The following is a 27675-nucleotide window of genomic DNA, read 5'->3' as shown; positions in this document are numbered from 1 at the left end:
TGCAGAGAGAGTGTAAGAACAGGCTACAGTGTCGCTATCCGCTCTGTGCGCGCGCGTCTCGGCCGTAGCGTTTAGAATGAGATCTGGCAAACATACTCGTCTGTCCAGCTGGGGTCTCCCCTCTGACGCAGATTGATTCATTTCTTATCCTGATCCTTCATTGATAAGAAATCATTTTGTCGAGCTATCAGCTCTCTTGCCCCATCAACGGGCATTTGGAAAAAAGAAAAGCTTTGCATAACACTTTGGTCAAGACAAAACAATACAACCAATCTGGGGCACCTAGAGTCTATCCGCCTGACGAGTAATATGGCTCTAGGACAAACGGCCGATATGTCGGGGGTCTCCGTTGTAGAGCGGACGTCCCGCCCCTTCCGCCATTGTTTACCGTCCAACGTCTCATATGCAGCTATTTACTATTTTTATTCGCCAAAATGTCGTCTGGACCTAAAACACCTACAATCGATCAGCTCCAACTTCATTCTCACGTCAGTTGGACTGTAAACAATAACGGTGGAGTAGGGATAGCGGAAGTCTTGGCGCGGACATCATCCACGATGCAGCTTAAACCCCAACATGTCAGCCGTCTGTCCCAGAGTCATATTAGTCGTCACCCTGATAGACTCTGGGTTGCCAGATTGCAATACAACTAACAGCAAACCTACCTATCCTCCCCTTCCCCTGCAATAAAGCCTTACATCCCCAGTCTATGATTGTAAAAAATACCCGTATGCTCCTTTTTTCCATGAAGATCCCACAAATCCAACAACAACTGTCACCGTTACTCGTGGAATGTTACATTGACAAGACCGCCTCCTCATCAGCCGGACGTCTGAGGTTCCATGCGGATAATAAAGTAGCGGCCATTTGAGCGTTAGGAAACACTTTGCTTTGGGACTCTTTGATTTTTGCAGCTCCGTTGAACATTCAGTCTCTGATTGAGGCGTCGGAGCATCAAGCAGGGATCTGCTTTTCCCCACTGGGGCAACTCTTCATTTCAAACGGCAAGGAAAGGTACCTGAAAATAGCAACAACAACATATCTTCCTGAGGTAGTCTCAAAACTCTCGTTAACATGTGTCTATCCGTCCCCGGCTGAATAAAATAAAAATCTTTTTAAAGTCTAGCTCTAACAATGGCAACACCGACACATTGAGCAACTTGGATAACACACTTGTAAACTCCAAAGACCAAAATGCATCTCTGTGCATTTGTTTTGTACAGAAGCATGTGCACAGTGTAAAATCAGCATACATTCAGCTCTGTCGTGTAATAAATATATAAAGGGAAAAAAAAAAAGTTACAAAAAACTAGCTGCTTGTCACATTCACAGGTGGGGGGGGGAGAGACCGGCCCCTGGACACCCCGGCCGGGCGGCCCTGGTGCGGGGGGGAGGGTGCCTAGTTTCCAGCGGTGGCGCCTGTGGGCACGCAGGGCGATGGGCCCGTCCTGTAGCTGCTCAGGCTGGATTTGCAGGAGTGCAAGACTGCTTTGAACAGGAGGGGGAGCTGCTCCAGAGGGACATTTACCAGCTTCCCTGGAAACACACACAGCAAACTTGACTTTAGGCGTTACAGTTGACTTGATTTCATTTGCACACACACACACACACAGACACACACACACACACACACACACACACACACACACACACACACACACACACACACACACACTGCATAGAAATGATATCATCGCCACATGTTGACAGGCCCAACATTAGGTCGCCGTTTGAATTCTGAAGTTTGTAAGTTGAAATTGGACAAACTCATCTCACTGGTGGAGAAATACCTCAATCGGTTGGCTACGTAACTTTAGACTGAAGCCCATTGGATAACACACGAGGTAAGAGAGCAGACAGATAATTATGAGGCCTAGCACTCTGCTACTACCAACTGAAAAAATGCTATCTAACCATGCTAAGTTCAGGTCTAGTTTAGCTAGTTAGCCTAGCTGACCTTCCAAGGTCCAACTACAGGGCGCTCGGTAGAAGGGCACTTTGTAGAAAGGTTGGCGGCTCCGCTAACCTTTCTACAAAGTTCCATGACCGATCTTAAGCTATGTCGGGCCGACTTTATCGTAGAACATGGTGGGGAAAATTATGTTAGAAAAACAAACATGCTAACATTAAACGTGCTAACATTAAACATGCTAACATTAAACGTGCTAACATTAAACATGCCAAACAGAAACAAGCCATGGACGCATAGAGGGGAACTTCTAATCACGTTCCTCATGAGAGGTGTGTCGGAGGCGGAGCAAGTCAGCAAGGCAAATTGGCAGTGGGCAGGGGGCATGGTGGTGCAGTGGGGTACTAATACAAGGGGGTGTAAAATGAGTTTACCTACAGGGTTCCCACACATGTTCATGGAGAAACTTTCAAAACTTTTCTATTACTTTTCAAGGAGAATTTCCATGTAATGTGTGAGGCGGTGGCTCTGAATCGATACCAGAAATGATTACTTACTACATTGGACAAATAGGACACACCCCTCTTTATATTGGATTTTAGTGCTTTAGAGTCATTGCATCACTTTACATGGAAGCTATTGAAATGAAACATGAATTTTCCATAAAGATTCATACTGTATAAACACACACACACACACACACACACACACACACACACACACACAGAGCTACAGGAAAAAAGTATTGGCATCATTACACACACACACACACACACGCGTATATATATAGACAGTCCGCCGCCTGTGCCTTACCTGCGATGCAGCGGATCTCTGGCAGACACATCATGATCTCGGGGAAGCGTTTGGGCTGGTGCGGGTACTTGTACTCCGTGTAGTCCTGACACACGTACCAGTAGCGCTTGTTCAGCTGCTCCAACTGGGACACGTTGGTCAGGCCTCGGATATCTGCAGAGGGACAGAGGGGTTCAGAATCGTGGAAGAATCGGCAGAAGGTGGCAGCAGGTTCAGAGAAAAGTTGAGAGCCTTAAAGTTAAAAGAAGCTAAAGACTCAAACCGAGTGGGTCGTGGTCGGATCACCGGGCCGTTTTACAGTGAGCTTGAGCGTGTTTTGGGTGATAAACCCAGCTGTCAGCCACATGCGGGTCACTTCAGGACCGTGACCTGTTCACACTGGAATCTGATATTGGCCACTTTTAAAAAGATCCTGAGCAGTAGATCGAGAATCGATTCACACCCCTGGAAATAATAGTGTAGAAAGCGGGCGTTACCTTGGTTCAGGAAGTTGATGGCTTTCATACAGGCGTACTCCTCGTTGCTGACCTTCAACTGGTGGAACTTGCGGAACAGATATATCAACCTCTCCATCACCTCCATGCCGTCCTCGCTGAACCTGGGGGGAGGAGACACAGACATGTCACCTAGGGTCAAACTCAAACTCAGACGTGTCACCTAGGGTCAAACTCAAACTCAGACATGTCACCTAGGGTCAAACTCAAACTCAGACGTGTCACCAAGGGTCAAACTCAAACTCAGACGTGTCACCTAGGGTCAAACTCAAACTCAGACGTGTCACCAAGGGTCAAACTCAAACTCAGACGTGTCACCTAGGGTCAAACTCAAACTCAGACGTGTCACCAAGGGTCAAACTCAAACTCAGACGTGTCACCAAGGGTCAAACTCAAACTCAGACGTGTCACCTAGGGTCAAACTCAAACTCAGACATGTCACCTCGGGTCAAACTCAAACTCAGACGTGTCACCTCGGGTCAAACTCAAACTCAGACGTGTCACCTAGGGTCAAACTCAAACTCAGACGTGTCACCTAGGGTCAAACTCAAACTCAGACGTGTCACCTAGGGTCAAACTCAAACTCAGACGTGTCACCTAGGGTCAAACTCAAACTCAGACGTGTCACCTAGGGTCAAACTCAAACTCAGACGTGTCACCTCGGGTCAAACTCAAACTCAGACGTGTCACCTCGGGTCAAACTCAAACTCAGACGTGTCACCTCGGGTCAAACTCAAACTCAGACGTGTCACCTCGGGTCAAACTCAAACTCAGACGTGTCACCTAGGGTCAAACTCAAACTCAGACGTGTCACCTAGGGTCAAACTCAAACTCAGACTTGTCACCTAGGGTCAAACTCAAACTCAGACATGTCACCTAGGGTCAAACTCAAACTCAGACGTGTCACCTAGGGTCAAACTCAAACTCAGACGTGTCACCTCGGGTCAAACTCAAACTCAGACGTGTCACCTCGGGTCAAACTCAAACTCAGACGTGTCACCTCGGGTCAAACTCAAACTCAGACGTGTCACCTCGGGTCAAACTCAAACTCAGACGTGTCACCTAGGGTCAAACTCAAACTCAGACGTGTCACCTAGGGTCAAACTCAAACTCAGACGTGTCACCTCGGGTCAAACTCAAACTCAGCTAAGAAACACGTCAACACATGAAGAAGGTGATTAAGGTACATTTTGCTGACCAAATCATTACTATCGCTTTATTATCACAAGACTCATTCTACTGAGTAGGGCTGGGAGGTAGTATATGGAGATTATGTCCATATGTCCGTGATGTAAGACTAGATATCCTCTTAGATTATGGATATCGTAATATTGTGATAAGGTGTTGCTTTTTCATGGTTTTAAAGGCTGCATTACAGTAAAATGTCACTTTCTGAACTTAGCAGACTGTTTGAGCTGTTGCCTTTGCCCACAGTCATTATATCCATGACTGATGATCATTGATCAAAACAAATCTTATTGTGTAAATATTTTGTGAAAGCACCAATATTTATCCCTACATTACTGTCACTTGAATTTCCTTTATTGTCATTGTACAAATACAACGGAACTGAGGTAGCCCCTCTCAGACTCAGTGCAGTTAAAAACTCAAGTGCAGTTAAAGCTTTAGTTAAAAACAAAAACTATAAAACCAAGCTAGTATAAACTAAGCTAATATAAAAATACAGACATAAAAACACAACATAAAAACATAAAAACACTTCACAACCCATATTTTACAGTGTACATCTTAACTGGGCAATAATTAATTTGTGCAATAATTAAATGTGCAATAATCATTCCCATGGTTGGTGTTACATAATGTGTCATTTACTAACTGCAACTTACTTATTGGATTTGACTATTACTATTACTTGTGAGTGTGTGCGCGCTGTATCTTGTGAACACGATAGCATTATAACCGTGCAAGATGCAGTCACCAAACTTGACAGGTGTGTGTGTGTAGGTGTGTGTGTGTAGGTGTGTGTGTGTATAGTTGACATCAAAATGAAGGCCGAGTTCGAAGATGGGTGTGTCTGAACAAGGGGGCCGCCGCCCCCCACTTTACGGCCCACTTTACGGCCCTGGCCCACATTCGTATTAAGTCGCGGGCATTGTGGCTGGTGTGATCCGATCGCAAGATGGTTTCTATATATTTTTTTTTATATACAATTGAATATTTTGTATTGTATTGTCTTATTTCTATTCTTCTTATGTCTCTTTACATTTCCCTACTTGACTGTGAGTAACTGCAGCATTACCCAGTCTTCCCTCTGGGATCACTGCTGTATTTCTGATTGTGTTTGGAAGCAGGTATTTAGAAGCTTCAGTTCCCCAGTGTCTTCCTGCCTCTCTCAACAATGTGCACACTTATTACTAACTGACTGTAAATCACTGACTGTCTCCTAACGTGCCCAAACTGCAGGTAAATCACTGACTGTCTCCTAATGTGCCCAAACTGCAGGTAAATCACTGACTGTCTCCTAACGTGCCCAAACTGCAGGTAAATCACTGACTGTCTCCTAACGTGCCCAAACTGCAGGTAAATCACTGACTGTCTCCTAACATGCCCAAACTGCAGGTAAATCACTGACTGTCTCCTAACGTGCCCAAACTGCAGGGAAATTGAGCGAAGCAAAGAAAAGAAGGGGAGGAAAACTATGAGAATGTGTGTGATGAGGTCAGATAACTCAGGTGTGATTTACAGAGAGACAAACCCCCACACGGCCAGCGTGGGGTCAGACAGACAGAGAGACAGACAGACAGAGAGAGAGAGACACAGACAGACAGAGACAGACAGAGAGAGAGACAGACAGACAGAGAGAGAGACAGATAGGCAGACAGAGAGACAGACAGACAAGAGAGACAGACAGTCAGACAGACAGACAGACAGAGAGACAGACAGACAGACAGAGAGACAGACAGACAGACAGACAGAGAGAGAGACAGACAGACAGAGAGGCAGACAGAGAGACAGACAGACAGACAAACAGGCAGACAGACAGGCAGACAGACAGAGAGACAGGCAGACAGACAGATAGAACAGGCAGACAGACAGGCAGAAAGACAGAGAGACAGACAGACAGATAGGACAGGCAGGCAGGCAGGCAGACAGGCAGGCAGGCAGACAGACAGACAGACAGACAGTCAGACAGACAGACAGACAGACAGACAGACAGACAGACAGAGTGTATTTCACATGCCAGACGGTGCTAGCCACAGCTCTGCCCACTCACGCACTGCTTCACTGGACGCCCTCCAACAACAACAGGACAGACAGGGGGAAATCTCAAACTGTTTGGAGAGATGGAACTGACCGAGTGGAACGTCTGGCCTTTATGGAGACTAGAGCACTAAACTCCTGTTATCAAGCGCTCTCTTCTCGTTAGTGAAATATGGAGCTGGCGTGACGAGAGGCTCCGCTGCTTTATAACTGCTGTTGGTTAATGACAGGACATACTGGACAAGAGGCAGGTCAGAGGCGTTCACTCCCCATGAGCTATCAGCAACACTTATGAAGGAGGCTAATTTCCTCATGGCTTTCTTTTGATAACTCAATAGAACGAATAGCGCTGTAAATCAATAGCACTGCTAGCTACCTCATCACTATGACATGTAGCATGTAGCTGCTGGGATATCTCCCAGGAAACAAGCTGATCATGTCAGCTTCAGGTGACAATTGTTGTGAATTAATTTAGTCAAAACATAGATGATTCACTTTTAATCGTTTACGTCTAATTGAACGATAGTGAAGCAGCTCAAAATAGCAGCTGTCATGCAGCAATATCAATATTGGCCTTGAAAGACCCTCATCAGTCGGACCCTAGTGTGTGTGTGTGTGTGTGTGTGTGTGTGTTCTCTATAACCTGTAGGGTAGTTGCTCTTCATCAGAGAGCGGTAGAGCTTGTGTATATGCATGTAATATGCAAAAAGTCCAATAAAAATAAAAGACCTTTGACTATAAAATAATAATAATAATAATAATAATAATGATAATAATATTAATAATAATTTTCTCATGCGTCTCTCTCTCGGCATGTGTAGAGCTGATATTATATTGTTTTCAGGTTAGTGGCCTGTGTGTTTTGACTAGCTGGTACTTCTTCACTCACAACGTAAGGATAGAAAAGATTGTAAAAAGAGTGTTTCACTTCACTTAGCATCCTGAAGCTAACTCACACACTCACTTCCTACTACATCATCTGCACAGGTTACCCAATAGGCCAGCGGCATCTTCTTGAAGGGGCGTGGCTTCATAGAGCTATTCCAAGGTATTTGGTGAAAATTCCGGTATTTTTCACATCGCAATATATAAATATCGCAGAAACAAAATATATTGCAATGTCCTTTCCCCCCCAGTGGTGCAGCCCTACTCCTCCGCTCACCCTTGCAGCTCGTCGTCGGACGGCGTGTACTTGGCGGTGACGTCGGCCAGGTCTCCGAAGATCTGCGCGCTGTAGATGGTGAGGCAGGAGAGCAGGATGAGCTCCTGCCAGGTGGAGCTGAGCAGGCAGGTGTAGTCCTCTATGGAGAGCTCACAGAAGAACGGCAGCTTCTTGATCCAGGAGATCTGCCTGAACAGCAGCTCGTCGGCCAGGCGGCACAGCAGGGCAAACAGCTCCACCTGGGTCACTTTGTACCTGAGAGACAGGAGCCATGACAGTTTGTACCTGAGAGACACGGCACATTCACCACTCATATGACTCATATCGGCCAAAAGAGTGGGGAAATATCAGCATATCGGACAGATATTGGTCAAAGAAATCCAACATTACATCAACAATACATTTGCATACAAATAAACTTGCTTTCGATTTGTACCACCAGGTGAGTCTGAATTCCAATGCCTTTGATGTAGATTTTTTTATCCCCCATTAGTGCTAATTTTAATTGATTTATCCTGGTTGCTGGTCCACCCTCTGCCGATCTCGGGAGAGCCGAAACTGGCTCCATGCTTCCTCCGAGACATGGGCAGTAGCCAGCCGCTTCTTTTCACCTGACAGGGGAAGCTTCACCGGTAGGACATAGCATGTGGGAGGATCACGCTATTCCAACCAGTTCCCCTCCCTCTGAACAGGCGCCCTGAATGACCACAGGAGGCACCACTTCATCGACCAGGATTTTGCATGTTTTGATGTGGGGGTTGCTATATGAAGGAAACCCCCAGGGGGCACGGGGAGAACATGCAAACTCCACACAGAAAGGCCCTTTTTGACGACCCCACCCGGGCGGTGGGCACTCGAGAACATGCGGACGGGTGCGCACTCCTTCGAACCCAGGGCCTTCTAGCTGTGAGGCGACAGCACTACCACCGTGCCCCCCCCCCCCCCCTCCAATGCCTTTGATCACCATTCATCATATAATTGAGCAGAATGTGTTCAGAAAACACTAAAACATGTGGAAACCTTTGTGAGATTTGAACCAGGTACTACTACTACCCAGCTGGAACCGTAGTATCCTCCTGGGTTTCAATGGCGAGTGTTAAGTGTCATCCAGCTAAGACCCACCCGTCCTCTATGAGCATGGGGGTGGCCAGTGGTGCCAGGTCCTCTGCGGCCACCAGCTGCAGCACCAGCGGGTGCGACTGTGGGTAGAGGCTGCGGGGCTGTGGAGCCAGCAGGCCGGACTGGGCAGCGTAGCTGAAGAGGTGGGGCAGCAGCTGGTAGTGTGTGGACATGGAGGTGTTGATGTACTGGTCCCTGAGGGCCGCCGTGTAGCCGTTCATCTCCACAGAGCGGCTGCAGGACAGAGAGGACAGGAGGACAGAGAGGACAGGAGGACAGGAGGACAGAGAGGACAGGAGGACAGAGAGGACAGGAGGACAGAGAGGACAGAAGGACAACAACAATAATGCACCATGATATCGTCATCAGAGCCGATATGAGACATCTCTGCCGATATTTACATTACATTACATTACGTCATTTGGCAGACGCTTTTATCCAAAGCGACTTACAATAACACATTTTTTGTCAGCAATAGAGCAATCAACTAGGGAGCACAGTCTATGACAACTACAAATTCTGAAGGAACAGTGGTACAAGTTTAGTTTAGGATTTTTTTTTTTTTTTTTTTTTATTAATAGAAAGAGAGAGAAAGAAGTTAGATCAAGAAGGGCCCAGATGGAGCCTGAAAAGGTGAGATATGACAAGTCGATATCATCCAAGCCTGTTTAAGTAGGACGAATCTTACAGTTTTAATTGGGGAGGAGGGGTACATAAATAAAAAGATGGCATGTTTCACATAACCTAAGATGAAGTAGTTTTCTTATTTTGCCCAGTGAATGTTTGACTGAATGAATTGAAAAGCATTGTATTTATGTCTGCATCGAGAGTGGGTATAATAATGTGTTAATTCCACTACAGGAGAGACTGGATCTTCACAGAAAGCAGAACGTTTTTTTCAGATTTGGACACCATTCTTTATGCTGGTGAAAGTACTACCGTATATTAAAAGGAATGGCAGACTGTAACACTGAAAATTGCCTAAGACATATTTTTGGGCCGTAAGGTGATACAATTTGAAATGTATTTGTCTGGAAATGTACAGAATGGGAGTGTGGATGTATATGTGCATCTGCAGTGTACATGTATTGATACAAGTGTATGTATATATAATGTATGTATGTGTGTGTGTATGTATGTATGTATGTATACACATATATATTTGTAAAAAAAAAATCCCCCCTCTCTCTCTCCTCAGAGGTTTAGTTGTTCCATCACACACTGTTGATGATAATGGACTGAGCACCCCTGTACACATATCATGTCTTAAGGATCTAATTTAGATATTTTCTATTCTTTGGCCATTGTGTGTGTTGTCTATATTGTTTGTGTTTGTGTTTAAAATCCTAATAAATATATATAAAAAAAAGAAAGCAGAAAGTAGGTCTGAAAAACTGTGCGCATATCGGCATCGGCAATTGGCCAAAAAAGTTGGAAAATATCTGCATATTGGATATCGACAAAAACAATCCAATATTGTGCATCCCTACCTTTAAAACAAGGTGAGACAAATGCATGCAGAGTGTGTTGTTTTGTGCATAACACTGCATCGCAAAGAGTTTTCTGCACGGGCATATTGTTTGATTCTTGCTCATTTGTGCAGAGATTTAATTTGAGACAAATGACGATGTGTCTGAATAGCTATCATAATCAGCCTGCGTGGCTCTGGAGATAAAGCCTGATGTTGATAGAAAATAATACATACCATGGTGCTCGCACCTAGACAATATTTGGCCTTGATGAGTGCCGACACACAATGCACTCGTCTGCATAGCGAGAAAACACAGATAGCGCGGCGAGTTCGTTCTTTTGTGCTTCAGCTAATCGCCGAGCCTAAGAAGCGCTGCTGTATATTCAGGCATTCTTTGGGCCGGTTGAATACCTTAACTCAGTCTGCTGAGATGGGAACAAGGTGTTAGGCTGTCAGGGCCGCCTCATTATCTCACTGATGCTGCAGTGAACGTCTGCCTGAGCGGAGGAGGAGGAGAACCAGGAGTGTTTTTACACCAGACACAGACGTCTTCTTGGCCGAAGGTTTTTGGATGAATATAAACTTGACTAGAAAACTTGAATAAACCCAAACTAACAAACTAGGTTAGACCACCCCAAATCTGTGTTTTTATCTTTACTCAATTATATACGGGACATGGCGCTAATGGCGTTAGCATTCTCCATCCACATACCTAGCTGTGGGGGGCAGGGGAATTGTTAACTGACTTAAGAATAGATAGTCTTGACTTAAGAATAGACTTAAAAAATGAAAACTAATTGAAATGATATTGTGTACTTAGAAAACGAAGAGGCAGACAGACAGACAGACAGACAGACAGGCAGACAGACAGACAGGCAGACAGGCAGACAGGCAGACAGACAGACAGACAGACAGACAGACAGGCAGACAGACAGGCAGACAGACAGACAGAAGAGAGCGAGCGGTAGCTGAAATCCAAAGAAAAAAGACGGGCACGAGGAGAGGATCATCATTGTGCTCCTCCCCCCACGCATGCATTAAACAGACCCCGCCCACACTGGATGGGTTTGCACGTCAGGTTACAACGCACACCTCTTTTGTGTCGTAAAAAAAGACAACTCAAGTGAAATCATAAAGTGTTGCCAACACATTTCTTGTGGCCGTCCACAAAATGTCTGGATTTAAAGAAACATAACAGACATGAGAGAGAAAGAGGAGTAAACACAGGCTGTGCGGTGTGTGTGTGGGAGACACACGCTGAGTTACAATTTGTTTTTATATTATGTTCATGTGAGGGAAATTTAAACCGCTCCGCGGGGCAAAAAAGGTTGGGAACACCTGTTATATCCTATCTATTATATCCTATCTGTTATATACTACCGAAAATCAGTCAAGGCACAACCCCCCAAACCAACCTATCACCATAAGTAGATGTGAATAGTGTGGGAGACCCTGCATGAAGCACCATAAGTAGATGTGAATAGTGTGGGAGACCCTGTGTGAAGCACCATAAGAAGATGTGAATAGTGTGGGAGACCCTGTGTGAAGCACCATAAGTAGATGTAAATAGTGTGGGAGACCCTGTGTGAAGCACCATGAGTAGATGTGAATAGTGTGGGAGACCCTGTGTGAAGCACCATAAGTAGATGTGAATAGTGTGGGAGACCCTGTGTGAAGCACCATGAGTAGATGTGAATAGTGTGGGAGACCCTGTGTGAAGCACCATAAGTAGATGTGAATAGTGTGGGAGACCCTGTGTGAAGCACCATAAGTAGATGTGAATAGTGTGGGAGACCCTGTGTGAAGCACCATGAGTAGATGTGAATAGTGTGGGAGACCCCGTGTGAAGCACCATAAGTAGATGTGAATAGAGTGGGAGACCCTGTGTGAAGCACCATGAGTAGATGTGAATAGTGTGGGAGACCCTGGGTGAAGCACTCACTTGGATGACAGGGTGGAGGCAGGCGAGGGCTGGTTGCCCTCCGACGCCCCGTTGCTGGGCGAGCTGTGGTCACTGTCCCCGTTGTTGCCCCAGGTGTGCTCCGGAGCATCCTCCTTGAACTCCTGCCCCGACATGATTCGCTCAATCTCCTCCTCTGTGATCTAAGAGAGAGAGAGAGAGAGAGAGAGAGGAACACAAGGTTACTACCCACCTTATTTTTGGCGGCCATGATGCACCATGGGTGCTGCTTCCTTCTGCTGTCCTCTTCCCCCGTTACGTCTAGCTTGACACAACACAGCCCGTCTAATGTACCGGTACCCGTCTGTAAACGGTGCAGCTGAGCTGATAAATGCCGACTTGTTCAACGAGCAACAGGTTAGCGGATGTGATAGATAACATCATTAGGCTACATTCCCAAAACGAGTGTTATTTTGTGACGAGCAAACTTTTAACGTCGGAGTTCGACAAGGAAATGCGATGCGAGGAGGCACGCGCTGCACTCATGGGCTGCAGTGCAGAGTACTATCCAGGCAGCGTCAAGCCAGCGTCAACACAGCTGCTCACGTTCTAGACCGGATATTGCTCCCAGAATTATTTTACAGCGGGAGCCTCACAAAAATAAGGTGGATAGGTCACTCAACTAGTAACAACTCAAACTAGTTGTGGGCGGCGGGGGAATTGTTAACTGACTTAAGAATAGATAGTCTTGACTTAAGAATAGACTTAAAAAATTAAAATTAATTGAAATGATATTGTGTACTTAGAAAACAAACTAAAAGTAAATAAAATAAAACAAAATAAAATAAAACAAAATAAAATAAAACAAAATAAAATAAAACAAAATAAAATAAAACAAAATAAAACAAAATAAAATGTGTTTAGTTTTACTCTGTCAATTTGCTAAAATTGGGCAACACAACAAGCATGGAGGCATTGGTGCATACTGTATAACTATTGTTTGAGACTGGGAGGTCTACATGACTGTGAGTCAATTGACTTCACAAAGTGCTGTGTTTGTATTTGAATACCTATTCTGAACTTCTTCAATCTTGCCCCTGACAAATATTATAAAAATATTATAACAATATTATTTAAAAAAAAGAAAAAAAGAAAGAAAGAAAGAAAAAGCTAACCCACTCTGGAAACAACCTGAAACTAAACTGATTTGACAACAGAATTTTATAAAAAAACACAAAACAAAATAAAAAATGTAATGAAAACCACAAAACTAGAATAAGTCAGAGCGACACACACACACACACACACACACACACACACACACACACACACACACACACACACACACACACACACACACAGAGATCAGTGATGCTTCTGCATTGTGAGTTGATGTCCTCATGTGACCAAAAGTGCCGCGTGTCTCGCTTCAATTGATGCTGTTGACTGTTGTGCAGTGAATGAGCAGGGCAAGGACACGCGCTCACAAACAAATAGTCTGAAAGAAAGGAGGAGCTCTGTGTGTGTGTGTGTGTGTGTGTGTGTGTGTGTGTGTGTGTGTGTGTGAATGTGCCTGTCTGTATGGATGATCACCATACAGCTAAAAGAATAGAATCCTTGCTTGAACTGAATTGAAATGAATTGACCACATCTCTGTCCTGAATACTCTTAGCCGAGGTGTCTCGTTGGTAATTAGCCTCGGGGTCAGCCATTTTTCCTGACCATTGCTTCTCTGCATCGTGGGCATTCATAATGAGGCGCAGAGTGAAAGCCACTGAGAAATGTCGATTGGTGTAAACTCCATTAGGCTCGGAGGAGCGTTCGCCGGTGCTGCTACGCTCCATGTAAATTGCGAGATCAGGGGGTCAGCCTGATTACATGCAGCTTGTGTATCTTCCTGAAAACCCCAGTGGGCTCCACACACACATCGGAGTGATGGGGTCCACACACACATCGGAGTGATGGGCACAACGTGGGTTGGGAACAGTGTTGGGCAAGTTACTTTCAAAATGTAATATACTACATATTACTAGTTACTTTCATTTGAAAGTAATAAGTTACTTTACAATATTACTGTCTGTGTAGAGTAACTCGTTACTTATTACACTACTTTTTTGGATTACTTTTACCAAAACAACAGCAGAAGCAGAATGACATCGACCGCCTTGAAGTCAGTGTATACAATCCAAAATTCTAAATGTTATTATTTTCCTTTGTTATTGTCATCTATAGTGGTTATTTGCATAAAAACACAGTTTGATTAGGAAATGATTGTCTTTTTTAAACAAGTGCTTTGATTAAATTTTTTTTTAACTCAATTTGTAACTTGAGTTACTTGACAAAGTAACTGGTATAATATTACTGAAATCCTATAAGTAATAAGTTATATTACTGAGTTACTACTAAAAGTAATATATTACATGTAATATGTTACTTTTGTAATGAGTTACCCCCAACACTGGTTGGGAATGGGAAAGGGCCGGCGAACCTCACACACAGGATGTTTGGGATGCCTATTGAATAGAGTGACACTGGACATTTGGGATGCCTATTGAATAGAGTGACACTGGACATTTGGGATGCCTATTGAATAGAGTGACACTGGACATTTGGGATGCCTATTGACTAGAGTGACACTGGACATTTGGGATGCCTATTGAATAGAGTGACACTGGACATTTGGGATGCCTATTGACTAGAGTGACACTGGACATTTGGGATGCCTATTGAATAGAGTGACACTGGACATTTGGGATGCCTATTGAATCCTGGGTAATTTACCTGAACAGGCCCGATGCTTTTGTTCCTCCCTCCTGGCATGCCATCCTCCCTGATTGCTGAAAAAAAAAATCCAGTCAGTAAATACAAAATTTATATTTTCATTTACAGATTGCCCTGCTCTAATTCAGGCATGTTTTCACCAGCACTACACATTTTGGGGAGGGGAAAAAGGAAAATGATTATAAATCATGTATTTGAATGATGAGTAAACATGAAAAAGAGGATTGGTCAATGAATAGTGTAATTTTGTAATGTAATGTAGTGAGAAGCATGGGCTAAGGGAGGCGACTGCAGTGATCACACTGTTTTCCAGGCTCTGTTCTTTGATTCGGTTTGATTATTGCAGAAAATAATGTTTCACACAAATGAGTGGATCCAAAGAGAGAACTATTTTATAATTGTTCATTACCAATATAAAGAAAAACTGCAACGCATTTTTAGAAATGACAGTGTGCCCCCTGCAGTCCTTCAAAGTACCCCCACTAAACACTGCTCTGATTGGTTCAGTTTTTCATCCACTAAACACTGCTCTGATTGGTTCAGCTTTTCATCCACTAAACACTGCTCTGATTGGTTCAGCTTTCCATCCATTTCTTGGATGAGAACACGATCCATGTGTGAGGTGATGGTTGTATATTAGCATCATAGCTCAACCTAGTGGCAGAAAAAAGTTCCTTCATTTCAGATATGGCTCACAGAGGTAGAGTACGTTGTTCATTTTGTAAAGTTATCCTTTAAAATGTCTGGAGGATTGCATTTTTCATACCAAGGACCCCTAATTTAACCCACATTTGGGCCACAAACCCCCACTTGATGAGATTTTGTCTCTCGAACCCAAACCTGGGAATATTGTTTACTTTTATTTTTTTCCAATTTTTTCTGACAGGCAGGCATAGACAACCGTGTTTTGCTTAGAGGAGATAGATGTGAGGGTGTTGGTGAGAAAGTCAAGTCAACCCATTCTATCAAAGCAAGCTGGGCTCAATACAAATTCCTGTGGGAAAAAAATCATACAAAATGAAGCCATTAACCTGGAGAAGCACAGGAGATGCACTTACATCATCCACACACTAGGGGGCACTATATACCTAGCGAACCAAAGAATTCCAACCTTGTGCAACCTCTTTCATGCAGAGTACCTCCTGCAGTTTCAATAGGCCTATGATGCCTCAGACCTGTGTGAGAGCAGGTTGGACTCGGGTAGGAATCCTTTCCAGTACAGCTGCACCCAAACTGATATCGCTTCAATACTGACTCAAACAGCTGGATTGGGTATCGGGGGAGAATGGGTTGATCTGGTATTGGATACCATTATTTTAATAAATCATTTTGTACATTCATATCTGTATGTATTTGTTCCTTTTTGTTTGACATGTTGTTTTAGGAAAGCAATGTTTAAGTCACGCCTGATGTTGCCTTCCACATAAAAGAATAATGATCCCAGTCTCGTCCACACATTGAGGCATGCAGCTTATTAAACACCGGTATGGGATGGGTACTCAGTAAAGCCCAGAGCCATGGTTTATCAGTATCGTATCGCGGGACTGAAAAAGTCGGATCGGTGCAGCCCTCATCTCCAGCAACAGTCCCAGTGCTGCTGCTGAGGACACAGTCCAACTGAAAAACAGGTGCGTTGGGTCTCACCTTTGCGGTTCATGCCCATCTGCAGACACTTGAGCAGGCGGCAGTACTGGCAGCGGTTGCGCTGCTTGCGCGACATCTCGCAGTTCTTGTCGCGGCTGCATCGGTACACGCGCTTGTTGCAGATGCTGCGCTTGAAGAAGCCCTTGCAGCCCTCGCAGGAGATGATGCCATAGTGCAGGCCTGTGGCGCGGTCTCCACAGATAAGGCAGGTACGCTGCTCAGCTGGATCATCTGAGGAGAGGAGAGAAGATAAAGGACGTCAGGATCACTTTCACACGCCGAAAATTCATCCAAAGCAAATTCATCCAAAGCTTGTGCTAAAAACCCGCTCGCCGAAAACCACAACTTATTATTAATTGAGATCATGGGGGGGCGGTTTGGGGCTTAAGCGCTAACCAGGCGTGGGGCTAATCCAGAGGATTCTTAAGCTCTTAGCTCTCATTTTGCAAAGGTGTACAGTAGGTGGAGAGGTGCACAGTAGGTGGAGAGGTGCACAGTAGGTGGAGAGGTGCACAGTAGGTGGAGAGGTGCACAGTAGGTGGAGAGGTGCACAGTAGGTGGAGAGGTGCACAGTAGGTGGAGAGGTGTACAGTAGGTGGAGAGGTGCACAGTAGGTGGAGAGGTGCACAGTAGGTGGAGAGGTGTACAGTAGGTGGAGAGGTGCACAGTAGGTGGAGAGGTGCACAGTAGGTGGAGAGGTGCACAGTAGGTGGAGAGGTGCACAGTAGGTGGAGAGGTGTACAGTAGGTGGAGGGTGTACAGTAGGTGGAGAGGTGCACAGTAGGTGGAGAGGTGCACAGTAGGTGGAGAGGTGCACAGTAGGTGGAGAGGTGCACAGTAGGTGGAGAGGTGTACAGTAGGTGGAGAGGTGCACAGTAGGTGGAGAGGTGCACAGTAGGTGGAGAGGTGCACAGTAGGTGGAGAGGTGGTGGAGAGGTGCACAGTAGGTGGAGAGGTGCACAGTAGGTGGAGAGGTGCACAGTAGGTGGAGAGGTGCACAGTAGGTGGAGAGGTGCACAGTAGGTGGAGAGGTGCACAGTAGGTGGAGAGCGCTGACGTCTTGTATGGTTTATTCAGTGGCGGAGGGGAGAAAGCAGCAGGCTAAAATGACAGGAGTGATTTGTTTACCGGCTCGCCTTTCTCTCCTCTGAACCATGGCTGCATCACATGAAGCGCTCTCTTTCCACCACACATGACATGACGGCCATTTTGGAGAAGTCGTCGTTACACAGACTTGATTGTAATGTTCAATATATAATATATATATAATAATAATAATATAATAATATAATATATAATACCTTTGTGCAGGATAGGGCTTTCACAGACTAGTCCACTATCAAAACCACGAGGCGACACTGTGCAGCATAGTCGACTAATCGTTTCACCTGTGGTTAATCAATAATCAAATAAATTGATTTGTTTGTACGACCATTTTCTGCATGCTGCCATGTTGAATAAACAGACTTGAAGGTATTTAGAGAGGGAAAGTTGGTACTGAAGGCAAACAGTCGCTATCTCCGGCTCAGACAAGTAGCTGGGGTTTAGCGGCTCATTTGTAATGTAAACAGCTTCTCAGAGCCAGTCAGGACTCTGCTATTTCACATACCCCCAGGTCGGTCCCGCCTACGTTAGTTAACCCTTTACTGGCTGTTTTTGAGAGCTTTTTGGTGAGAATGTACTTTTTGGGAGTATAGTCGACGACTACTAAAATGCAGTAGTCGTGAATGCCGTACTAGTGGAAGTGCTAGGCATTAGGTACAGCCAGAACTTAAATGACCTTGTATCCATTCGAAAGTATCATCATTTTGTCAGATGTTATATTTTTCTATTAGTTATAGTCGATTCTTATATCCTTTTCGAAGGAAACTCTTCAAAGCGGTAAGCTTCATTCCAGGCCACTCTAGGATGTCCCACACACGCGCTCTCTTCCTTCTGCCTACACGGGTGCACTGTTCTGTTCTGCACACTCTTTGCAGGTCATACCAACATGTGAGAAGCTGTTAGGACATGAAGAAATGGGGGTGTGGTAATTTGGAACACATGTGCGGGGGGTGGGGGGGTGGAGGATATTTTGGGGGGGGCGGGGGCTCGCAGTGAGGAAGTAGTGCGGAACAGGATGTCCTGAACAAAGCACGTCAAAAATAGCAGTTTAAATGACATAGTGCTGCTGGTTTGAGGCTGGCTGGTGGCTTGTGCTGACTGCCAGAGGACAGGACAAAAAGACAGAGAAGGTACCCGCACAAACAACTGACTGCAAAGACATGTGTACATATATCTGAGAACATGAGAGAGAGAGAGAGAGAGAGAGAGGGAGGGAGAGATGTGGGAGGGAGAGAGAGAGAGGGAGAGAGGGAGGGGGAGAGAGAGAGAGGGAGGGAGAGAGAGAGGGAGAGATGGGGGAGGGAGAGAGAGAGAGAGGAGGGAGGGAGAGATGGGGGAGGGAGAGAGAGAGAGAGGGGGAGAGAGGAGGGAGTGATGGGGGAGGGAGAGAGAGAGAGAGGGGGAGAGAGGAGGGAGTGATGGGGGAGGGAGAGAGAGAGAGAGGAGGGAGGGAGAGATGGGGGAGGGAGGGGGAAAGAGAGAGAGGGAGAGAGAGAGAGAGAGGAGGGAGAGATGGGGGAGGGGGGAGAGAGAGAGGGAGAGAGAGAGAGAGGAGGGAGAGATGGGGGAGGGAGAGAGAGAGAGAGGAGAGAGAGAAGGAGAGAGAGAGAGGAGGGAGAGATGGGGGAGGGAGGGGGAGAGAGAGAGGGAGGGAGAGATGGGGGAGGGAGGTGGAGAGAGAGAGAGGGAGAGAGAGAGAGGAGGGAGAGATGGGGGAGGGAGAGAGAGAGAGAGAGAGAGAGAGAGAGGGAGAGAGAGAGGATGAAAGAGTGACATGTCTTATTGAGGACTTCCCGTGTGAACTTCTCATATTCTCAGCAGCTACTTTGCTAATAGCCAAGGTGCAAAGTGTTAAGACAGCAATCTGAGAAAGCTGTTGAAAATCTTCTCTTAAACCCCTCTCTACCTCCAGGCCACATATACACAGAAGAAGAAGGAAACATCTACCTCCAGGCCGCATAATACACAGAAGAAGAAAAGAAAATGGTTGAGAGGAAGCTGAGAGTATGAAGTGCTATGACCCAGCCAGCACCATCCCCCCTCCCCCTCCTCACAGCCACACAGAGCAGATGGGTTGGACTCCATGGTTACAGAGAATAGCCCTGCTTTGCAAAGCCAGGCTGCAGTAGGAATGTGGCCCAGTGTTGCCAGATCGTGTGAGAGAAACAAGCAACCAGATCTATGGATAGAAAGCCAAGAGAAGTGACTCCCCCCCCCCCCCGCTCTTTAGGTCAAATCCACTCTCTTTCTCTGACTCTTGGATCTCCCCCATATTCTGCCCACCTCGTCCCGGGCAGAGGTAGCTATTTGCTATGCTATTACAAAGTGTATTATTATTATTATGGAGGGGACACAGGTGTGGACGGATCCTACAACAGGAGTCAGGACACACTATTGAACATTCTGCTTGACAACAGGGAGGCAAGCCCAAATCAACACTTTACAAACAAGCCCGCCAAACAGCAGCCCGTGACTACCAATATTTGTAAGCGACTTTACAGAAAAACAAAGTTGCTTATAATAAGTAGACTTGGCAACTCTGATGTGGCCGGCCACCAAACTGTATCAGGGCTCATTTGGAATGGCCCCCACCCCAAAGGGTACGGCCAAGGTACAGGTAAGGTCTAACCACAGAGAGGCCAGGTCAAGGTACAGGTAAGGTCTAACCACAGAGAGGCCAGGCCAAGGTACAGGTAAGGTCTAACCACAGAGAGGCCAGGCCAAGGTACAGGTAAGGTCTAACCACAGAGAGGCCAGGCCAAGGTACAGGTAAGGTCTAACCACAGAGAGGCCAGGCCAAGGTACAGGTAAGGTCTAACCACAGAGAGGCCAGGCCAAGGTACAGGTAAGGTCTAACCACAGAGAGGCCAGGCCAAGGTACAGGTAAGGTCTAACCACAGAGAGGCCAGGCCAAGGTACAGGTAAGGTCTAACCACAGAGAGGCCAGGCCAAGGTACAGGTAAGGTCTAACCACAGAGAGGCCAGGCCAAGGTACGGGTAAGGTCTAACCACAGAGAGGCCAGGCCAAGGTACGGGTAAGGTCTAACCACAGAGAGGCCAGGCCAAGGTACGGGTAAGGTCTAACCACAGAGAGGCCAGGCCAAGGTACGGGTAAGGTCTAACCACAGAGAGGCCAGGCCAAGGTACAGGTAAGGTCTAACCACAGAGAGGCCAGGCCAAGGTACAGGTAAGGTCTAACCACAGAGAGGCCAGGCCAAGGTACAGGTAAGGTCTAACCACAGAGAGGCCAGGCCAAGGTACAGGTAAGGTCTAACCACAGAGAGGCCAGGCCAAGGTACAGGTAAGGTCTAACCACAGAGAGGCCAGGCCAAGGTACAGGTAAGGTCTAACCACAGAGAGGCCAGGCCAAGGTACGGGTAAGGTCTAACCACAGAGAGGCCAGGCCAAGGTACGGGTAAGGTCTAACCACAGAGAGGCCAGGCCAAGGTACGGGTAAGGTCTAACCACAGAGAGGCCAGGCCAAGGTACGGGTAAGGTCTAACCACAGAGAGGCCAGGCCAAGGTACAGGTAAGGTCTAACCACAGAGAGGCCAGGCCAAGGTACAGGTAAGGTCTAACCACAGAGAGGCCAGGCCAAGGTACAGGTAAGGTCTAACCACAGAGAGGCCAGGCCAAGGTACGGGTAAGGTCTAACCACAGAGAGGCCAGGCCAAGGTACGGGTAAGGTCTAACCACAGAGAGGCCAGGCCAAGGTACAGGTAAGGTCTAACCACAGAGAGGCCAGGCCAAGGTACAGGTAAGGTCTAACCACAGAGAGGCCAGGCCAAGGTACAGGTAAGGTCTAACCACAGAGAGCCCAGGCCAAGGTACGGGTAAGGTCTAACCACAGAGAGCCCAGGCCAAGGTACAGGTAAGGTCTAACCACAGAGAGCCCAGGCCAAGGTACAGGTAAGGTCTAACCACAGAGAGCCCAGGCCAAGGTACAGGTAAGGTCTAACCACAGAGAGCCCAGGCCAAGGTACAGGTAAGGTCTAACCACAGAGAGGCCAGGCCAAGGTACAGGTAAGGTCTAACCACAGAGAGCCCAGACCAAGGTACAGGTAAGGTCTAACCACAGAGAGGCCAGGCCAAGGTACAGGTAAGGTCTAACCACAGAGAGGCCAGGCCAAGGTACAGGTAAGGTCTAACCACAGAGAGCCCAGGCCAAGGTACAGGTAAGGTCTAACCACAGAGAGGCCAGGCCAAGGTACAGGTAAGGTCTAACCACAGAGAGCCCAGGCCAAGGTACAGGTAAGGTCTAACCACAGAGAGGCCAGGCCAAGGTACAGGTAAGGTCTAACCACAGAGAGCCCAGACCAAGGTACAGGTAAGGTCTAACCACAGAGAGCCCAGGCCAAGGTACAGGTAAGGTCTAACCACAGAGAGCCAAGGCCAAGGTACAGGTACCACAGAGAGCCCAGGCCAAGGTACAGGTAAGGTACCACACAGAGCCCAGGCCAAGGTACAGGTAAGGTACCACACAGAGCCTAGGCCAAGGTACAGGTAAGGTACCATACAGAGCCCAGGCCAAGGTACAGGTAGGTACCACACAGAGCCCAGGCCAAGGTACAGGTAAGGTCTAACCACACAGAGCCCAGGCCAAGGTACAGGTAAGGTACCATACAGAGCCCAGGCCAAGGTACAGGTAAGGTACCACACAGAGCCCAGGCCAAGGTACAGGTAAGGTCTAACCACACAGAGCCCAGGCCAAGGTACAGGTAAGGTACCACAGAGAGCCCAGGCCAAGGTACAGGTAAGGTACCACAGAGAGCCCAGGCCAAGGTACAGCCAAGGTACCACACAGAGCCCAGGCCAAGGTACAGGTAAGGTCTAACCACACAGAGCCCAGGCCAAGGTACAGGTAAGGTACCACAGAGAGCCCAGGCCAAGGTACAGGTAAGGTACCACACAGAGCCCAGGCCAAGGTACAGGTAAGGTACCACAGAGAGCCCAGGCCAAGGTACAGCCAAGGTACAGGTAAGGTACCACACAGAGCCCAGGCCAAGGTACAGGTAAGGTACCACACAGAGCCCAGGCCAAGGTACAGCCAAGGTACAGGTAAGGTACCACACAGAGCCCAGGCCAAGGTACAGGTAAGGTACCACAGAGAGCCCAGGCCAAGGTACAGCCAAGGTACAGGTAAGGTACCACACAGAGCCCAGGCCAAGGTACAGGTAAGGTACCACAGAGAGCCCAGGCCAAGGTACAGCCAAGGTACAGGTAAGGTACCACAGAGAGCCCAGGCCAAGGTACAGGTAAGGTACCACACAGAGCCCAGGCCAAGGTACAGGTAAGGTACCACACAGAGCCCAGGCCAAGGTACAGGTAAGGTCTAACCACACAGAGCCCAGGCCAAGGTACAGGTAAGGTACCACACAGAGCCCAGGCCAAGGTACAGGTAAGGTACCATACAGAGCCCAGACCAGCCACTAACAGGTCTGCGCCTCCTGTCCAGCAGCTTGGTTAATGCTGCCTGCAGCCTGCAGATGAACCTGCACATGTGATTAATGTCAGACTCGTGTGTAAAGCAGCAGACTGCACCACCTCTGCTCTCCTGTGGGACTCACTCATGTGTAAAGCAGCAGACTGCACCACCTCTGCTCTCCTGTGGGACTCTCTGCACCACCTCTGCTCTCCTGTGGGACTCTCTGCACCACCTCTGCTCTCCTGTGGGACTCTCTGCACCACCTCTGCTCTCCTGTGGGACTCAGGGGTGGAAGCCAATAAAGCCTGCAGGTAAACATGTCTGCATGAGGGCCAACATGTCCGCTTAAGGGCCAACATGTCCGCTTGACCTGACACATTTTATTCATGAATGATCATGAATGATTTTATTCATGATGAATTATGGTCGAAATGCTGTTTCAGATGATTTCCCATCCTGACAAGAATAACATTCATAACACTGAACGATATTTTGGGCACAAACATGGAATAATGTAAAGGTATGGAATATGTTTATACTGAGACTAAATATGGATGATTCAATTCAACAATATCAGTATCAGCCTTCAAAAATCCATAATGGGCGAATGCTAATGTCTATGAAGGTATGGAGCACACTGCTACTTGACCTTACGTGACGGGGATATAGGAAATCTGATACCCTCATATTCATCACTGGCTGATCCATTCAGCCGTGCCTGATGAAAAGGTGCCATGTTGTGACAATAAACAGGCCACGCTAACGCTGCTATCTTTTATATTCAAATGAGCAGGATTAAAGCTCTGGTGTGTCTATAGAATTTAAAGGAGCAGCGCGTCAGAAGCATGTGACCAAGATGAGAACTGGCGGCTATAAGCCTCCCAGAGAGTGGGCTTTCAGAGCGGGTTGCAGGGCTCATGTACTGAAGGTAATTAGGGGGTGGGGAGGGGGGTGGGGGGGTGAATAGAGGACTCCTAAAGCCCAGGAGGGAGATTACCATTTAAATGGTGTGAGGTTTAAGTTTGCTCCCCTGAGTCTCCTGGGACAGTCATACTGTACAGAGACAATGGGGGTCCCGGTGCCCCCACCCTGGGATTAGAATTTAACTATATTAGAGATTAGCTCTATACAGCACAGAGGTGAGGTGGACTCTGAGAGGACCCCCTGTCAAGACAGGCCTGATAAAAGACAAACAGCCAAGGGGGGGGGGGGGGTCCAGGTTGTGAAAAATGAAGCAAACGTGGAATTCCCAACTCTGCAGTTCCTCAAATGGCCACTAGAGGCTGGCTAAAAAACGAGTAAATCCCCATATACCCACCCCCCCCCCATGTTAAAACGCCTGACTTTACAGCAGAAATAAACATGTTTACAGCCCGGTACAAAAAAAAAGGGGGGGGGGGGTGTTTGGTTTCTATAGTTAGTTTCACCGTTCATGAAAACTGCACGGAGGATGGATTCAAAAAGAAGTCTGATTGCATAGAAGTGAATGAGGAAAGTGACCCTACTTCTCACTTGATTTATGACCTCAGTAAAACTCTTTCCTAATGAGTTTATGGTCTCAATCACTAGTTTCAAGTCTTCAGTGTAGCACGGTGTGCAGTTTGTAGCACGGTGTGCAGTTTGTAGCACGGTGTGCAGTTTGTAGCACGGTGTGCAGTTTGTAGCACGGTGTGCAGTTTGTAGCACGGTGTGCAGTTAGTAGCACTGTGTGCAGTTTGTAGCACGGTGTGCAGTTTGTAGCAGTTTGTAGCACGGTGTGCAGTTTGTAGCACGGTGTGCAGTTTGTAGCACGGTGTGCAGTTTGTAGCACGGTGTGCAGTTTGTAGCACGGTGTGCAGTTTGTAGCACGGTGTGCAGTTAGTAGCACTGTGTGCAGTTTGTAGCACGGTGTGCAGTTTGTAGCAGTTTGTAGCACGGTGTGCAGTTTGTAGCACGGTGTGCAGTTTGTAGCACAGTGTGCAGTTAGTAAACGATGCTGCCATTTAGACTGAGTGAGATAGACGATCAAGTCTTTGTGAAAATATCCGTGTATTGGAATGATCAGATGAAGTTAGAAAATGAGCAGACCATTTTGTGTGTGCCATCTCCTCTCCTGCACTGCTTCTCAGCCAATCAGAGTGAGTTTTCTACCAGTTGACCAGCCAATCAGAGTGATTTCTCTCACCGACGACGATCCAACATGTCGAATCAGCCGACAAAGCCGACTAGAGTCAACGGGTGCAGGACAACCGGCAAAGACCAGGGCCACAGACGCCCACTGACCGCCCAGACATGGCCGACCAACACTGACTATCGGCTCGAGAGAGAGAGAGAGAGAGAGAGAGAGAGAGAGAGAGACTATCACCACCTTCCTCGCAGAACATAAGCACTCTCTCAGCTGAACAGGGCACTTCCTGTATGCGAGTGGTTGTAAGACGCTTTACTCAGCTCAGCTCAAATCACATGGATTTCTCTGTAAACGGAGCCTAACCTGAGGCCCTGTGAAGATCACAAAGCACCACCAAGATCAAATAAATGGGTGTGGATGGTTCACCTCCTCCTCCTCCTCCGCCATTTGTCTGCTGGACTCTGCCCATGTGGCTGTTGGGGGGGGGAACGCATTAAAACCATATATTTCAGTGACCAGCGCATGTGAAAACGCCTGACTTCCTTCAGCCAGGGCAAAGCACAATGGCAGCTAGATGCCTCGGCCGCGGCTGATTTGTCGAATCCGTCACCTTCTCTTTCAAGTGCATGGCCACCATATAAAACAAGCATGGCCACCATATAAAACAAGCATGGCCACCATATAAAACAAGCATGGCCACCATATAAAACAAGCATGGCCACCATATAAGCAGGCCGCTTCTTCACACCTTCAACACACTTGATCTCAGCGTGTCACCTCCTATCACTCCTCCTCTGCAGTCCAGGCTGCAGGATCTGGATGGAGGTGGCTTTCTGCTGGGTTCCCACACATTTGCATGGACACACTTTCAAAACTTTTCCAGGGCTTTTCAAGGATCCACAATAGGATTTTCATGTATTGTGAGGCAGTGACTCTGAATCAATACCATTCTTACAACACTGGACAAATAGGACACTCCTGTTTATATGAGAATTTAGTCCATTAGTCATTGCATCACATTACGTGGAAGCTATTGAAATAAAACATGACATTTCTGAGATTGAAGGCCGAATTCCGAGTTACTGTCAGAATAATTTTGAGAAAAAAGTTAAGTTTTGAGAAAAAAGTTTTGAGTTTTGAGATTAAGGTCAGAATTCTCAGATTAAAGTCAGAATTCTGCGGGGGAAAAGAAGCATACTATGTGACATCACTGATGATGTCACTGATGACATTATCGATGGTGTACCGGAATTTGAATGTCGCAGGTCCCTAGATTTTTGCGATGTCCAAGTAGGGTCACGAGCCAAAAAAGGTTGGGAAGGGTGAGCCGATCCTGTAGGCCGAGTAGATCCTGTACCTACACTGGTCTTACGAGCAGCCAATAGGAGTAGATCCTGTACCTACACCGGTCTTACGAGCAGCCAATAGAAGTAGATCCTGTACCTACACCGGTCTTATGAGCAGCCAATAGGAGTAGATCCTGTACCTACACCGGTCTTACGAGCAGCCAATAGAAGTAGATCCTGTACCTACACCGGTCTTACGAGCAGCCAATAGAAGTAGATCCTGTACCTACACCGGTCTTACGAGCAGCCAATAGAAGTAGATCCTGTACCTACACCGGTCTTACGAGCAGCCAATAGAAGTAGATCCTGTACCTACACCGGTCTTACGAGCAGCCAATAGAAGTAGATCCTGTACCTACACCGGTCTTATGAGCAGCCAATAGAAGTAGATCCTGTACCTACACCGGTCTTACAAGCAGCCAATAGAAGTAGATCCTGTACCTACACCGGTCTTACGAGCAGCCAATAGAAGTAGATCCTGTACCTACACCAGTCTTATGAGCAGCCAATAGGAGTAGATCCTGTACCTACACCAGTCTTATGAGCAGCCAATAGGAGTAGATCCTGTACCTACACCGGTCTTACGAGCAGCCAATAGAAGTAGATCCTGTACCTACACCGGTCTTACGAGCAGCCAATAGAAGTAGATCCTGTACCTACACCGGTCTTACGAGCAGCCAATAGGAGTAGATCCTGTACCTACACCAGTCTTACGAGCAGCCAATAGAAGTAGATCCTGTACCTACACCAGTCTTATGAGCAGCCAATAGAAGTAGATCCTGTACCTACACTGGTCTCATGAGCAGACAATAGAAGTAGATCCTGTACCTACACTGGTCTTACGAGCAGCCAATAGGAGTAGATCCTGTACCTACACCAGTCTTATGAGCAGCCAATAGAAGTAGATCCTGTACCTACACCAGTCTTACGAGCAGCCAATAGAAGTAGATCCTGTACCTACACCAGTCTTACGAGCAGCCAATAGAAGTAGATCCTGTACCTACACCAGTCTTACGAGCAGCCAATAGGAGTAGATCCTGTACCTACACCAGTCTTACGAGCAGCCAATAGAAGTAGATCCTGTACCTACACCAGTCTTACGAGCAGCCAATAGAAGTAGATCCTGTACCTACACCAGTCTTATGAGCAGCCAATAGGAGTAGATCCTGTACCTACAC

General features: G+C 46.9%; 1 protein-coding gene across 2 annotated transcripts in view; it reads right to left on the bottom strand.

Annotated features, from left to right (window-relative positions):
• Positions 1-1399: 1399 nt before the first annotated feature.
• The window catches only part of nr6a1a (nuclear receptor subfamily 6, group A, member 1a), a gene marked incomplete at both ends in the record, with an annotated part of 153439 nt that continues 127163 nt past the window's right edge, over positions 1400-27675 (bottom strand). For both annotated transcript variants that reach the window (XM_083644060.1, XM_083644061.1), the window contains 8 exons: positions 1400-1536; positions 2723-2875; positions 3199-3320; positions 7601-7855; positions 8723-8953; positions 12133-12293; positions 14872-14927; positions 16516-16746. In XM_083644060.1, the coding sequence (XP_083500186.1) occupies positions 1400-1536; positions 2723-2875; positions 3199-3320; positions 7601-7855; positions 8723-8953; positions 12133-12293; positions 14872-14927; positions 16516-16746 (1346 nt within the window). The remainder of the gene's footprint in view (positions 1537-2722; positions 2876-3198; positions 3321-7600; positions 7856-8722; positions 8954-12132; positions 12294-14871; positions 14928-16515; positions 16747-27675) is intronic.

This window comes from Poromitra crassiceps (genome assembly GCF_964638095.1).
Source record: "Poromitra crassiceps genome assembly, chromosome: 10".
Classification (NCBI taxonomy): Eukaryota; Metazoa; Chordata; class Actinopteri; order Beryciformes; family Melamphaidae; genus Poromitra; species Poromitra crassiceps.
This window is presented reverse-complemented; position numbering and strand designations above follow the sequence as displayed.